Source organism: Parus major, chromosome Z, assembly GCF_001522545.3.
Source record: "Parus major isolate Abel chromosome Z, Parus_major1.1, whole genome shotgun sequence".
In the NCBI taxonomy this organism is placed as follows: domain Eukaryota; kingdom Metazoa; phylum Chordata; class Aves; order Passeriformes; family Paridae; genus Parus; species Parus major.
Window position 1 is genome coordinate 68,608,602 of NC_031799.1, and position 12,448 is coordinate 68,621,049.

The 12,448-nt window shown below is 39.9% G+C and overlaps 1 protein-coding gene and 1 non-coding gene across 4 annotated transcripts in view; one reads left to right on the forward strand and one right to left on the reverse strand.

Annotated features, from left to right (window-relative positions):
* The first annotated feature begins 4,714 nt into the window (after positions 1-4,714).
* On the forward strand, positions 4,715-4,845 carry LOC117243745. Its single transcript, XR_004495620.1, has one exon. It is a non-coding gene; the product is annotated as a small nucleolar RNA SNORA13 (small nucleolar RNA).
* Positions 4,846-7,929: 3,084 nt separating this feature from the next.
* EPB41L4A (erythrocyte membrane protein band 4.1 like 4A) overlaps positions 7,930-12,448 on the reverse strand; it is a 120,713-nt gene continuing 116,194 nt past the window's right edge. For all 3 annotated transcript variants that reach the window (XM_015653647.3, XM_015653648.3, XM_033520482.1), the window contains one exon: positions 7,930-12,068. In XM_015653647.3, coding sequence (XP_015509133.1) covers positions 11,940-12,068 — 129 coding nt within the window. In that variant the 3' untranslated portion in view covers positions 7,930-11,939. The remainder of the gene's footprint in view (positions 12,069-12,448) is intronic.

Here is a 12,448-nt window from a genome sequence, read left to right on the forward strand (position 1 = left end):
GCTTGAAAAGAAAATTGTGGAAAAGAAGGTGTACATTAGCGAGTGTAGACATTATCACTGCTCCCTCCCATGCTTTCTCCATTTGGCAGAATGACAAGTAGTGCACACAGCACTTCCAGCCAGCCAAATGACAACTTTTCGGAAAACCTTTAAAGAAAAACTTTAGCCCTTTTACAATTTGACTTAAAAAATATTTCCAGCTGACATTGAAATAATTCCAGTGATTAGACAATTGATCACGATTTTAGGAAACAAAAGAGAAAGTAGTATCTCATCATTAACTTCAAAGACAAAAAGGCTGAGTGTATTATGCCTTTCACTAGGTAGGTTCAGCATTTCTTTCTTAATCACTGCAGGGTCAAAGTTGTCCTGTGGCTGAGTTGACAAACTGGAATACATCAACTAGTGCATGCCACTGGACAGTGGTTTAGCTTGGGAGTCCCCATAAGAGGCCACAAAGCAACAACAGGGCTTTGTATCAGAACAGCTAATTTACAGCTGCTAACCATGCAAAATGTACAATAAATAACCTGAAGAACACAGCTAACTGCTGGGACAGAAGTGTCCTGGCCTGGCAAAGCAGGACTCACACTTCAACCTTGTTAAACTTCCCACATATTTAAGTGTGGTATCTGTTTCCACCTCAAGAGTTTTGCGTGATCTACTAGATAACTAAGAATTATTGTTAGTTATACCTTCAATTTATCATGTCCTCGTTTTGTGGGACATATAAAATGATAGCAGATTCAGAGATTAGGAATTCAGATTCACTGTGATCATCTAGAAGAGACGTCACATTACGCCATTCTAATTATGTTGCCACTTTCCAGAAAATTCTAACCCTGATAGGACTAAATGAATCAGTTTGAAAAAAGTAAATAAATCCAGCTGTGCAGTATCATCTCCATCCCTTGTAAATTGTGCCACTGATTATTTTTACTGTCTGGAAAGCCGTTCAGTAAGCAAAGAAATACAGGATGTGCAACCAGTGTCCCTAACCTATGCTTATAATCTGAAAAGCTTTGATTACTGTTTTCTCATGTAGTGCAGCATTAGTTTGCTTTAGAGAAATTAATCTTATATATTTTATAATAATATAAATAATTAATATATATATATATATATATATATATATATATAATTTCTTTTAATTTTACATTGCTTCAGCAAGTTTACAGATGACACCAAACTCAAAGGCTTGAGAGAAGGGATTGTCTTCAAAGAAACCTCAATGGGCTTGATGGGTGGGTTCACAAGACTTGAATTTGTTCAGCCTGGACAAGAGAAGGCTACAGGCAGACCTTAAAGGAGCCTTTCAATACTTACAGAGGGCTCATAAGAAAGATATAGACAGGCTTTTTACCTGGGTCTATCTATAGTGACAGAACCATGAACAACGCACTGAAACTAAAAGAGGATAGATTTAGATTGGACATAAGGAAGAAATGCTTTACTCTGAGGATGGTGACAGTCTGAGTCAGATTGTCCAGAGAAGCTGTGGGTGCCCCATTACTGGAAGTCTTTGAAGCCAAGGTTGGTGGGGTAGCTTTGTGCAGCCTGGTCTAGTGAAAGATGCCCTTGTCAATGGCAGAGAGTTTGGACTAGCAGATCCCTTCTAACCCAGACCATTCTGTGAATCTGTGACTCAGCAACAACTTCTGTGTCACCTTAAGTGACCATGTTTTTCATACAGTCCATTAGTGTTCCATAGATGGAATATTTTCTCATTTAGCTCATTCAAGTTCTCCTGTACCCTCAGACAAAAATAATAAATGTCACAGACATTTAAAGCTTTTTATTCACTATACTGTTCACTTAGATAGTCAAAACCTAGTTACATTTCACTTAAACTTCTGTCCAGGCAGCAGTCCCTGAGCTGCAAATCAACACAGTCAAGTGTATGTATCAGCAACACAGAGTAACAGATCTCCACTGATTTAATAGCTTGGCTGTCAGCAACAATCTCATCAGTGTCCCTCCAAGACCACTATTTGTGAATTTTAAGTATCACTTTACTCAACATCCTGACCTTTATGCATGCATAAATTTGGCTTGAGGCAATGACTAAGACAATCTTCCTCATGTGGAAAACAGAACTTCAAATGACAAACCAAAGCTATTGCAGGTGAATCTGCTTAAAATTAATGTTGATGCTATTTTAGTTTGTGCTATAAATGGAACAGTAATATACCCCATCTGTTTTAGACATGTCTAAAAGCATAATGACACAAAAAATAATTTCTGTAAAGCAAACTAATGCTGCACCCTTGTAAGTATGTAGGCTTTCCCAGAAGCTCTAAGTGGTGACACCTGCTTGCCCCTTAATTTTTTGTTATATTTATCTTTATTCCTCCTGTCTTGGCTGCAATGAATCATGCCTCTTTGCCTGGGCAGTAGACAGCCTTTTCATTATCTCATGTAATGTAGCCAAGGCATCACACTCTGGGCTGTTCTGCAGAAGTGACGAGGCAACTCTGCCTTCCAGACACTGTGTAAGTGCTTCCTCTGAAATTCCCAGCTAAGGAGGAGCAAAAAGAAGCAAGGTGACCACAGCAGCCCCAAGCAGAGCAAGGTGGGTAGGAGAGTTGTACAGGTTTCTCTATAGCTGGCACCAGCCTCATCCTGCTCTTCCCTAGACTCCAGTTTATCCTCCAGGTGTTCCTGCCTGCTGTAGTTCCCCCTTCTCACAGGATTTCAAATGTGTGAACGTCACCACTTGCAGGGTCAGGAAATATGGAAACTGCACTCAGAGCTGGGCCTCTGCCAGTGTTCAAGCCTTAAATATCAAGGCTTAAATATTAAGGACTATCACAACTTCCAGTGTGAACTAAGGCCAGTTCCTCTCTCCATGTGCTCCCAGGGAAGCAAACAGCCAGACAATGCTGGGATAGGTGTGTCCCGTTTTGGCTCTCACAGATACAGAGAGAGATTTAGAAAAGAAACATTGCTTATTCTGCAAGAGAGCAAAATGGAGGTTTCCACAAATCAAGTACACCAAAGGGCAAAAGGTCACAGCTTTTACACAGCAAAATATTCTTGGCCCACCTAATGCATGTTTATATCTGTGATGTAACCTTGTACAATTCTTGAAACACGGCCCTTTTCTTTATTAAGCAACTTCTACTGTATAAGTTATCTGACAGCATTGGTTATGCCAGCAAAAGGCGAGGGGAATTCAACTCTGGGAACAGACAATTCAACCTGAAGGCATCAGGACCATGAGCGAGTGGTACACGAGATGGATGTGTTTATGTGCAGTCACCTCACCATCTCCTGCCCCCATAAAGACAAAGGGAGCCCCAGGGACTTGCCAGCTGCAGCATCCTCTCCACAAGGGCACAGCAAGCACCAGGAACCCCCACATAAACCCAGGGAACACCAGAAGCTTCCACAAGGAGCAGGAAACATCAGCAACTTCCTCTCTACAGCCCTCACACACCCTGGCGGGTGCAGCACTGCACGTGCACACCTAGCGGGATGTGACACCTTGTCTGCCTCTCTGAGGTGCCTGTATCACCGTGTTGGGACAGGGGTGAGAGCCTGTTGGGGTCAGAGATGCATGATATATGCCTTTGTCTGTTATGCCTGACTCTGACACCCAAGAGAGCACCGAATTCCACATAACACCATGGAGACAGCTGTTAAGTAGAGAAACTGGGAATGTGAGTGTGTAGGTTAGATAGAATTTTCTTAAGTCACTGGGTGGAAAAGCTAAAGTTTAAGGTTTAAGCTAGTTTAGAAAATAAAAGGCAAGATGGAAGTCTAGGGGCATTGTCCCTTTCTCTTTCTTCTTCCTTCATCTTCTAGAGGTTTTTGGGTAGTAGTAGGTGATTGGATAAAAGATGCCGCAGTGCAGCACACAGGTATTGGGTCATTGGGTCACTAAGAAAAATAATTTACTTGGCATTTGTTAATTGGATACATATAAAAGACCTTGAAGAGACTCTCTGTTAACTATTTTGCACCTCTCTATCTTAGTGTATGTAGCTCCTTTTACCCTGTCTGCACATAATACAGATATAAGAAGAATAAACAACCAAGTCTGAACAAGAGAAAACTGCCTCTCTCTCATCAGTCTCAGTCCAAGGGAAAAGAACCCAGCCACCAGTGTCACATCCTGACACTGAGCCGATGTTGGTCTGCAGCCCAGCACCTCTCCCAGGCGGAGTTGCCTGCACAGGACTCCTCTACATGGATGACCACGTCTGTAGCCTCACATCTGCAGCAGACTCGGTACGTGGCCAGTGTGCTGCGGGAGGAGGAGGTGGCACATGGCCTCCCTTTCGGGAGGGATGTTTCACCTCGTGGGAGGCATGCTGGGAGGAGCAGAGTGGCTGGGGCTGGACAGGGAGCTGTGGTGTGAGGTTGTGGTGATTGGGGCTGCCTGTTCTCAAAACTGAGCACTTACCTTTAGTATGTTTTCTTAGACTCTTTGTACTGGTTGTGTGTCTCTGTTGCTCTTCCAGATATGTCTTCTCCCTTTTTTTTTAACAGATGAAAACTAATGAAGTTGGTCTGCAGCCAGAGCATGCACCAACATGACCAAAAGATGTCCCAGGAGCATGATATTCTTGGCTTTTCTTAATAAACGTTTGCTCTGTATAAAATATTACTTAATTGTGAATTTAGAAATATTTGTCGACTGATTATTTCTCTTTTTCATAAGCTGCGAATTTAATTTTGCATAGGTAAAGAGTTCCCATACTTAAGTTTTGGCCTCTGTGTTGCCCATTCATTCCTGTCCAGAACTGATGTGGTGTCAAAAAAGGCAAACAGGAATTCTTGCTCAAACTGGTTTAAGAAGCTGGTTATGTACCTTCCCCCTCTGTTTTTGCAAGGACAAAAAACCCCAAACAACCTGTAGAATCAGTACATTTGAGCAGCTATGTCGTAGACTTTATTCTTCAATCTTTTAATGTGGGGAATCTGACAGTTATTAAAAGAGGAAAAGCTAAAGTTATAATTGGCTCTTTTAGCATTGTTTAGCTGTCCTGTCTATCATGATCTTTACATCTGCAAGTAATTAGTACATAACCTTCTGGGTTTTCACCTGTGGTCTGTAGTTTTTTGTATTGTAAAAAGGTATTTACAGCTTAATACTCCCATATAGAAAAGAGTAAAATCATCTTAAAGGGGAAAAATGTTTTGTTTTTGTAGATTTGCAGATCTGTTACTCATTATTGAATAATACATTGTCTACTCTTTTGCTGGACTTTGCTTGATGCCTTTTTGAAAGTGTAAAGTGTACTTTGATATTGTCAGATTCCTGACAGTATGCTTAATGCTAGGAATGGCTTACAGGTTTCTAGTGTGTTTTGCTGGAAGTTTAGGATCTCCCAGAGATAGCCCTGTGTGGTGAAAGCCTCTGAGCATGAGAAGGGCATGCGAGAAGAAGCCACCAAGTGCTGATTGCACAGCTGTGAGTAACAACACTTGTGCAGCTCTGTCCTGTAGCTTGCTCTTACAATGAAGCAGGCTTTCTGCTGCGAAGGAGCTTTGGCACAATGACTTCAGAGCAGAAATTAGAACTGAAACAGTGAGAGTGAGATCAGCCTCATGGCTGTATTCTTATCAACAAGAGCAAAGTGGAAGCTATAAGATAAAAAGTTTGGTGTGGACAGTCTATTAAATCAGTACGTGGCTATGGAGGCTCCGGAGGCTCCAGAAGCTCCAGAGCCAAGGGCAGTAATGGTGCAGAAAGAGGTCTCTAATGTGTGAAATTAAAGCATGAAGAGATGGTTTTCCCCCATATAAGAATAGAAAGAAAAATAGTTCTTTGCAGCACAATGTCACTCCACCCAAGTTATATGTACACAGTGGGCCTGTGGGCTGTCCCTCCCCTTTTTACCTTATGTCCTTTCCCCTATAAAGTTCACCTGACCATCGCACCCAACACTGCATGAGACTGAGAGTGTGTCCAAGACAAGGACATGCTTTCTCATACTTGTTTTTCGGGGTGTGATAGTGTGGAGTAGTTCAGAACACAAGGATTGAAAATGTTAAAGAGACTGGAAAAACATGAAAGGTTGGAATCTCATATGCCAGATACTGCTTCACTGTAAAGTCTTGGAAAAGCCAGCACTATTGAAAAGCTGGGTATTGCAAGTTAGCCCATTAGTACAAACAAGGTATTAATAAAAGTTGCATGTGCTATCAAATCCTTCTTTGTTGCTGATACTGTGGTTTGTGTAACCTGCATACCCAAGGCTGTGACAAGTAATCCAAGCCTCTGCAGCCAGGAACTTCTAGGTCAAGACTGGAAATCTGGTATAAGAATGATCTGGTACTACACCACTGTAATTTTTGTTTAGGTTTTTGGTTTTTTTTTTTTCAGGAGAAAATATAACTGTTCTTCAGTGAAGTGATAAAACTCCTTCAGGTTGGCCATAATGCTCTTGAAAACAGCATCAGAAAGTTTCATCACTGAAATGTGAAAATCTGCTTGAGCAACGTAGATGTACTGAATTCTTTCCTACCGCTGCTGGTAGGAAATGAGCCTGTGAAATCCATCCACAGCACAGTGGAACTGATAAAGGAGCCTAGGATCTTAGGGCTAATCAAACCAAAACCATGGCAGAGACACACACAGGTAACTACTCCTGGGGGTAGAAGTGACCAAGAGATATGTTGTGAAACTTTGTAATGATTACCAGGTAACTGATGTCATGATCAATGTGTAGCCAATGGGAAACCGTCACTGAAAATAGAATCCTGTAAAAATGCCCTACAAGTAAAACCCTATATAAACACCTTGTATACTCAATAAAATTGGCTTCCGATCTCGATTCTGACGTCCCATCTCTTAATCACTGATACAAGAGTAATTAATTTTTAGTGATCCAGCATGTAATTATGGGATGTACTTGAAAGTTTAGGATTTTTATTAGGGATTACATTCCCTGAAGATACCATCTGTTCAGGATTTCTGCTCATGGGCCTTCATTCTTGAAGTGAAAAACCAACAGGAGTAGCTTTTTAAAACTCTCGAAAAAATCTCAAGAGCAACAGCTACTGCCAGGATTTGATGATTAGTATCTAAAATATTAATTAAATTTTGACTAGAAAAAATTTAGAACCCCAAGCTTTAATGTGTAATACAGGTGTTATAGTGGGGTAGAATAAGGGAAAAGTGAGGTAGAGTGAACAGTAGGTGGGTGCAAGGGTCACAGATTACTTAAATAATAATGCTGGTAAATGTGAAGGACAATGTTAAACATTAGGACTGCCTATTACTTTGTATGACTGAATTTCACCCTTGAAAAAAAAAACCAGATTATAAGAATCTGCTCTGCTTCAGCTTATAAAAACTGAAGAAAAAGGCTAAGGAATTTGCATTCTGGAACCTACTGAATGTACTGAAGCCCTACTTTGCAGGAACTGGGGGGACACCACGTGCTCCTGGGAAGTAGAAGAGTAGATCTTTTGGAGTTTGGATTTTTTTGCTTTTGCTTCTGCTTTATTAAACTCTTTTATCTTGACCTACAAGGATTTTTTCCATTTAATTCCCTCCCCCATCCTGTTAAGGAGGGGAGTGATAGAACAGCTTGGTGGGCACCTGGTGTCCAGCCAAGGTCAACACACCACAGCTCTAACTCAGAAAAACAATGGGAATAAAAACAGACACATTGAGGAGTGTCTGCCACACTGGCTCTGTATTTGTGTGTTTGGTTTGACAGCTTACGTAGTCTATGTTGCTCTCTGGTGATTTTTAGGTAAGAAAGGAAACTGGCATAGATGTACGCTGGAAATGCAAAGCTTACACTGACAACTTCCTGCTACAAGATAAAATACTTAATCTGAGAAGCTGTATCCTCAAGTGGATTTTAATTGGTACTACACCTGTTTTTACCAGATGGTGGTGTCAAATGAATCTGTGTTTCTGAGGGCTTTGCTCCTCTGTGTAATGTAAATAAGACACAGGCAACCATGCAACGCCCTAAAATTTCAAATTTTACTTGACTTTTAAATAACCTGGACACAAGTATTGACACAGCCATCTATCAATCTCATTTTAAAATAGACCACACAGTTGTTTCATGAATACCAAAGCACATGGAACAAATGTATCACATTGGTATGTTCATGTATGTTGTCTTCAAACACCTTTCTAAGCAATTTTGAAGTAAACATATCTTCCCAAAAGAAAACATGCTATCTCTTCAATTCAATAGCCACCTATATAAAGGGAATGAATTTGGCAACTTAAGTGGTAATGACTTTTCAACAAACACCATCAGTATCATGAGCTTGATTAGAATACAAGTTGCAGTGGTAGTGATACTGGTAAGAGACGAAGTGTAGAAAACAGCAGGTCAAGGCTAGTCCCTAATGAAAGAAACCAGCCAACTAAGCAAGGGAACTAGTACAGGATATACAAGAATGTGTTTGTGCTATGGTTAGTAAGCCCTCTTGATTGTACAAAATACATGTTTTGCAAAAGGTTGTACAACTATGTTGTAATTGTTGCTAATTAGTGAGAGTTCTAGAACTTACCAATGCTTAGCACTTGTGGAAGTCTCAGAAGAGGTAAAGGCAGAGGCACAAAGTCAAAATCGTTGGCCTGAGATCAATTCAGGAGAATTATGATGAGGATGCCTCAAATACCAGTCCTTTGTCCAAGTGAGCACCAGTCTGTATGGCATTCAGCCCCAGGGTAAACTTCCTGACACTCTTATGCATCTCATGTATTTTGCCTGACTCATCAGGATGTACAGGTATTTTTAGACTGACATCCAGACTCCAGATCTGAAAATGCAACTGCCTCTAGGCAGTGAATGCCCCAGGAGAGCTGGAGAAGGGTAGCAACAGTGGAGAAGGCAAGCTGTAGTTCAGACTGTAAGAGGCAGGTCACTTGGACATGTAGGGCTGGTTTAGGTCTAGAAGGCATAGCTGTGACACAGTAAGTGCTTTCAGTGATTAATCACTTGTGTGTATCTCTCACAAAAATAAAAAGTTCATAAAAAATTGTGCTTTTCCTCAAATGATTGAGGAGAAGAAGCCTGAAGGGAAAGTAGTATCACATATATGAAAGGAATTTGCTTTTCTGTACTATTAGCTGACAGTGACGTCCTTGTTGCCAGTTTTGCCAGTTTTGGCACAGCAAAACATTTGGAAAATGTGTAATGGAGGCATTGTATCTTTAGCCTTTTGTGGACACAAAACTGGATTGCAGTGGCCCAGGCTAACACCAGACTTGCTAAAATCCTGCTTCCTGCATAGACCCATCAGGGAGAAGACCACTAACTCAAATCTAGGGCTTGCTCCATAAATTTCTCATTTAAATGCAAAAAAGTTGGCTTAATTATGAAACAACTCTCCAGTGACTTGAGAATTGAAACGTTTCACTATTAGACTAGGCAGAAGCCTATTTTCTGATGTAGTGCAATAAGTAAAATACCACACACTTGGTTGATGGTATCCAGCAATAACACACAAAGGCCATAGGAAGATGAAAGCGTACAGGATAACATGAGGCTGGATATAAACCTTCTTGATCAATATTTAAAGATTGTCAAGATAGGTACACTACGTACAGATAATTCTCAAATAATAACACAAATCCTCCTGTAATACTAGATTTGTGCTACTTACCTGTGCCTGGGTAAGGATAGCAAACTAATGGTAATGATTTAGAAAGCAGTAAACCACCAGCAAGTGTGTAATACTCCAAGCTGGAACACCTCAAAGGAACAAGGAGCAGCTTTCATTGCAGGCACTGTATCCAGTTCTGTACTGTAACCACTGTACAGTTTGGCATTTTTCAAATGTCTTCCAAAAGATTGTGATGCTCTCCATTAAGCCATTTTTCCATAGAAGGTTTTTTTTGCTTCCTAGGGGTTAGTTGGGTTTTTTTGCTGTACTTTGGGTTTGGATTTTTTTTTTTTGGCTTTCTCTTTGGCTTTTTAAAATGTTGTTTATGACAGCACTTCATGAGGTCATAGATAGATCCTAAAGAATCACTTTAAATTGGAGTAATCACAATGAAACCATTTAACAAACTTACAAAATTTAGGAAATCCTTTAAGCCAAGCCCAACAATGTCCTAGAAATAAATCCATAGTAAATTCAAAAAATTCTGAAGAACCTCCATGAAAACTGAACTTTTACTACAGAGGGGTTCTTACTCTTTCCTTCCCTTAGATTTGTTCACTGAGACTGTAGAAGCAGAGCTGTCCTAAGTAAATGACCAAAGAAAAGTATTTTTAAGTGAATCTGTCTTCCCTGGAAGGATGCAGCACTTCCCAAACTAGAGACCACGCCATACTGTGATAGGAATATACAAACTGTATGGCTTCTGCCCTGGCTAATAACATCCACCTGACCATCTCAGATCATGAAGCAATGAAGAATCAAAAAATTAAGTGGAAAATAAAACACATCATACAACATTTTGCTTACCAGTTTAGTCAGTTAAAATGTGTATTGGTAATCCCATGCCTCCTGTAAAGTGTAACTTAGACACCTTATGCTAACTGCAGTTCTCCAGCAGCGTTTCTTTTCTGACAAGGCTGCAATTCCCTGGTGCTGCTCGGACAGGATCACTGCAAATCTCTGTGGGTTGTGGGGGTTGAGTGTTGAGGGGATAGATGTAGAAAGGCACGTGAGCTGCTACAGGTGTTTACTACACTGTTTGACAAATCCAATATTTAGTTAAATGATTACACTTAGCAAAAATTACTTCCACAACACAAAGACTTTGCTAAGCTCCCTAGCGAGTCAGCAGCACCTGAAGGCTCATCCATGTGCTGCCTGTGGACAAATGGGAGGCAGTGAAGTGACTTTCAGATATTTGTAGGTGATAGGAGAGCAAGGCATTACTTCAGATATATATTAGAAGATAACGCACTCAATGTGCAGCATCACTGAAACTTAGTATTCCTACCATGACAATAAAAAAAAATTAGTTACCATTCCTGAAATACTGCCTTTGTCATTTTAACCTACTAAAAATGGCTCAGAGAAAAGTGTCAGATTATTTTATATGAGATATTAAGACTGATTTTGCTAATCTAGTTTAAAAAATAATAATAATAAAAAAGCTATTTTCTAGCTGTCTTAAATACTACTCCACAAGTTTCATTTAACCAGCACTGACGTGCCTTGCTAAGCAGTCTTAACACAGTGGGTTAAGTGGATTAATTTAAGTAATTTAAGACTCAGTAGGCCTTAACACAGTGGGTTCCCCAGTCTCCAGTGTGTTTTACTACAACTTGGTAAATGTGTTTCTGTGATAGGAGTGTTCATTTACATAGTCCCTCTACATAAAAGGACATTCAAAATTTAGAGCACTTAAACCTGCCTAAGGCAAAGTAAGTCTGTATCACCTCAGGAACTCACTGCTACAGTATGTTATGGAGTCTATTATTTTTGAGCTAAAGTGGGTTGAGTCAGAATTTGTATCAACAACACCAGTGTGTTTTATTGTGCTAGGCTAAAATAACCCTTGTAAGAGCTATCTGTCCTTATGTCTCAGGACATAAGTTGATCCCCATATAAATTGTAAAGATAATTTCCCCATGTCACACTGTATTGCACAATTGACAAAAAATATGACTATTTTACTTATCTCGAAGCATCTGATCATGTCAGTTAACAGTCACTTCTGGGAACAAGGCTATTCAGTTACAGGGTAGACCATGAAGCCTGTTTTGTTGCAGCATTTTTTTTTTTTTTTTGTCATTGTTTTTGGAAATGTAACTGCTGATCTTTCAGTTTTGCAAAGACTTTTGTTTTTGGTTGTCTATCAGGCAGCTTGTCCTTAATCAGTCACACCACTAGTGGTGATAAAACCATTGCTTGGTCTTCCCAGCAAGCAGGCTGCACTGCCAGGTGTCCTGAAGGAAAGACCACCATGTCGACTTCAGTTCCTTCCCCTGCACACACAAACAAATTCTCACTTTCCAAAGACCAAAATCCATTCACCATCTTCAATCCATCATTCAAGTCTCCACCTTGAAGCATGACACCTGTACAGTTTTTACAATCTTGGTGGCGGATTTTCCATCAACATTATTAGTGGATAGCAGAGATGATTCTTCTATTAGGCTGTCTTTAGATCCATTCTGCCTCTGAAGAGAATAAATTAAACATGTTGTTAAAGAGATACAGCAGAATTTAAACACTGAATTTTGCTAACTATTACTATGAAAGCCATAGGCTATGGGTATGGCAATTTATATATATTATATATACATATACATACATATATATATATATATATATATATAAAATATATATAAACAGATACATACACACACACATATATACATATACATATACATACATATATATATATATCCCTTTATGCTATCGTCTATTCAGGAAATGTCATGATTAACTATTTAATATTTAGCAAAACACTGCAAGCAAACACTCACAAGGAATTAATGGCCACTGTTGTGAGGGAGCCTGGGGCAGAAGGAAAAGAGAGGTGTTTGTAGATACTGAG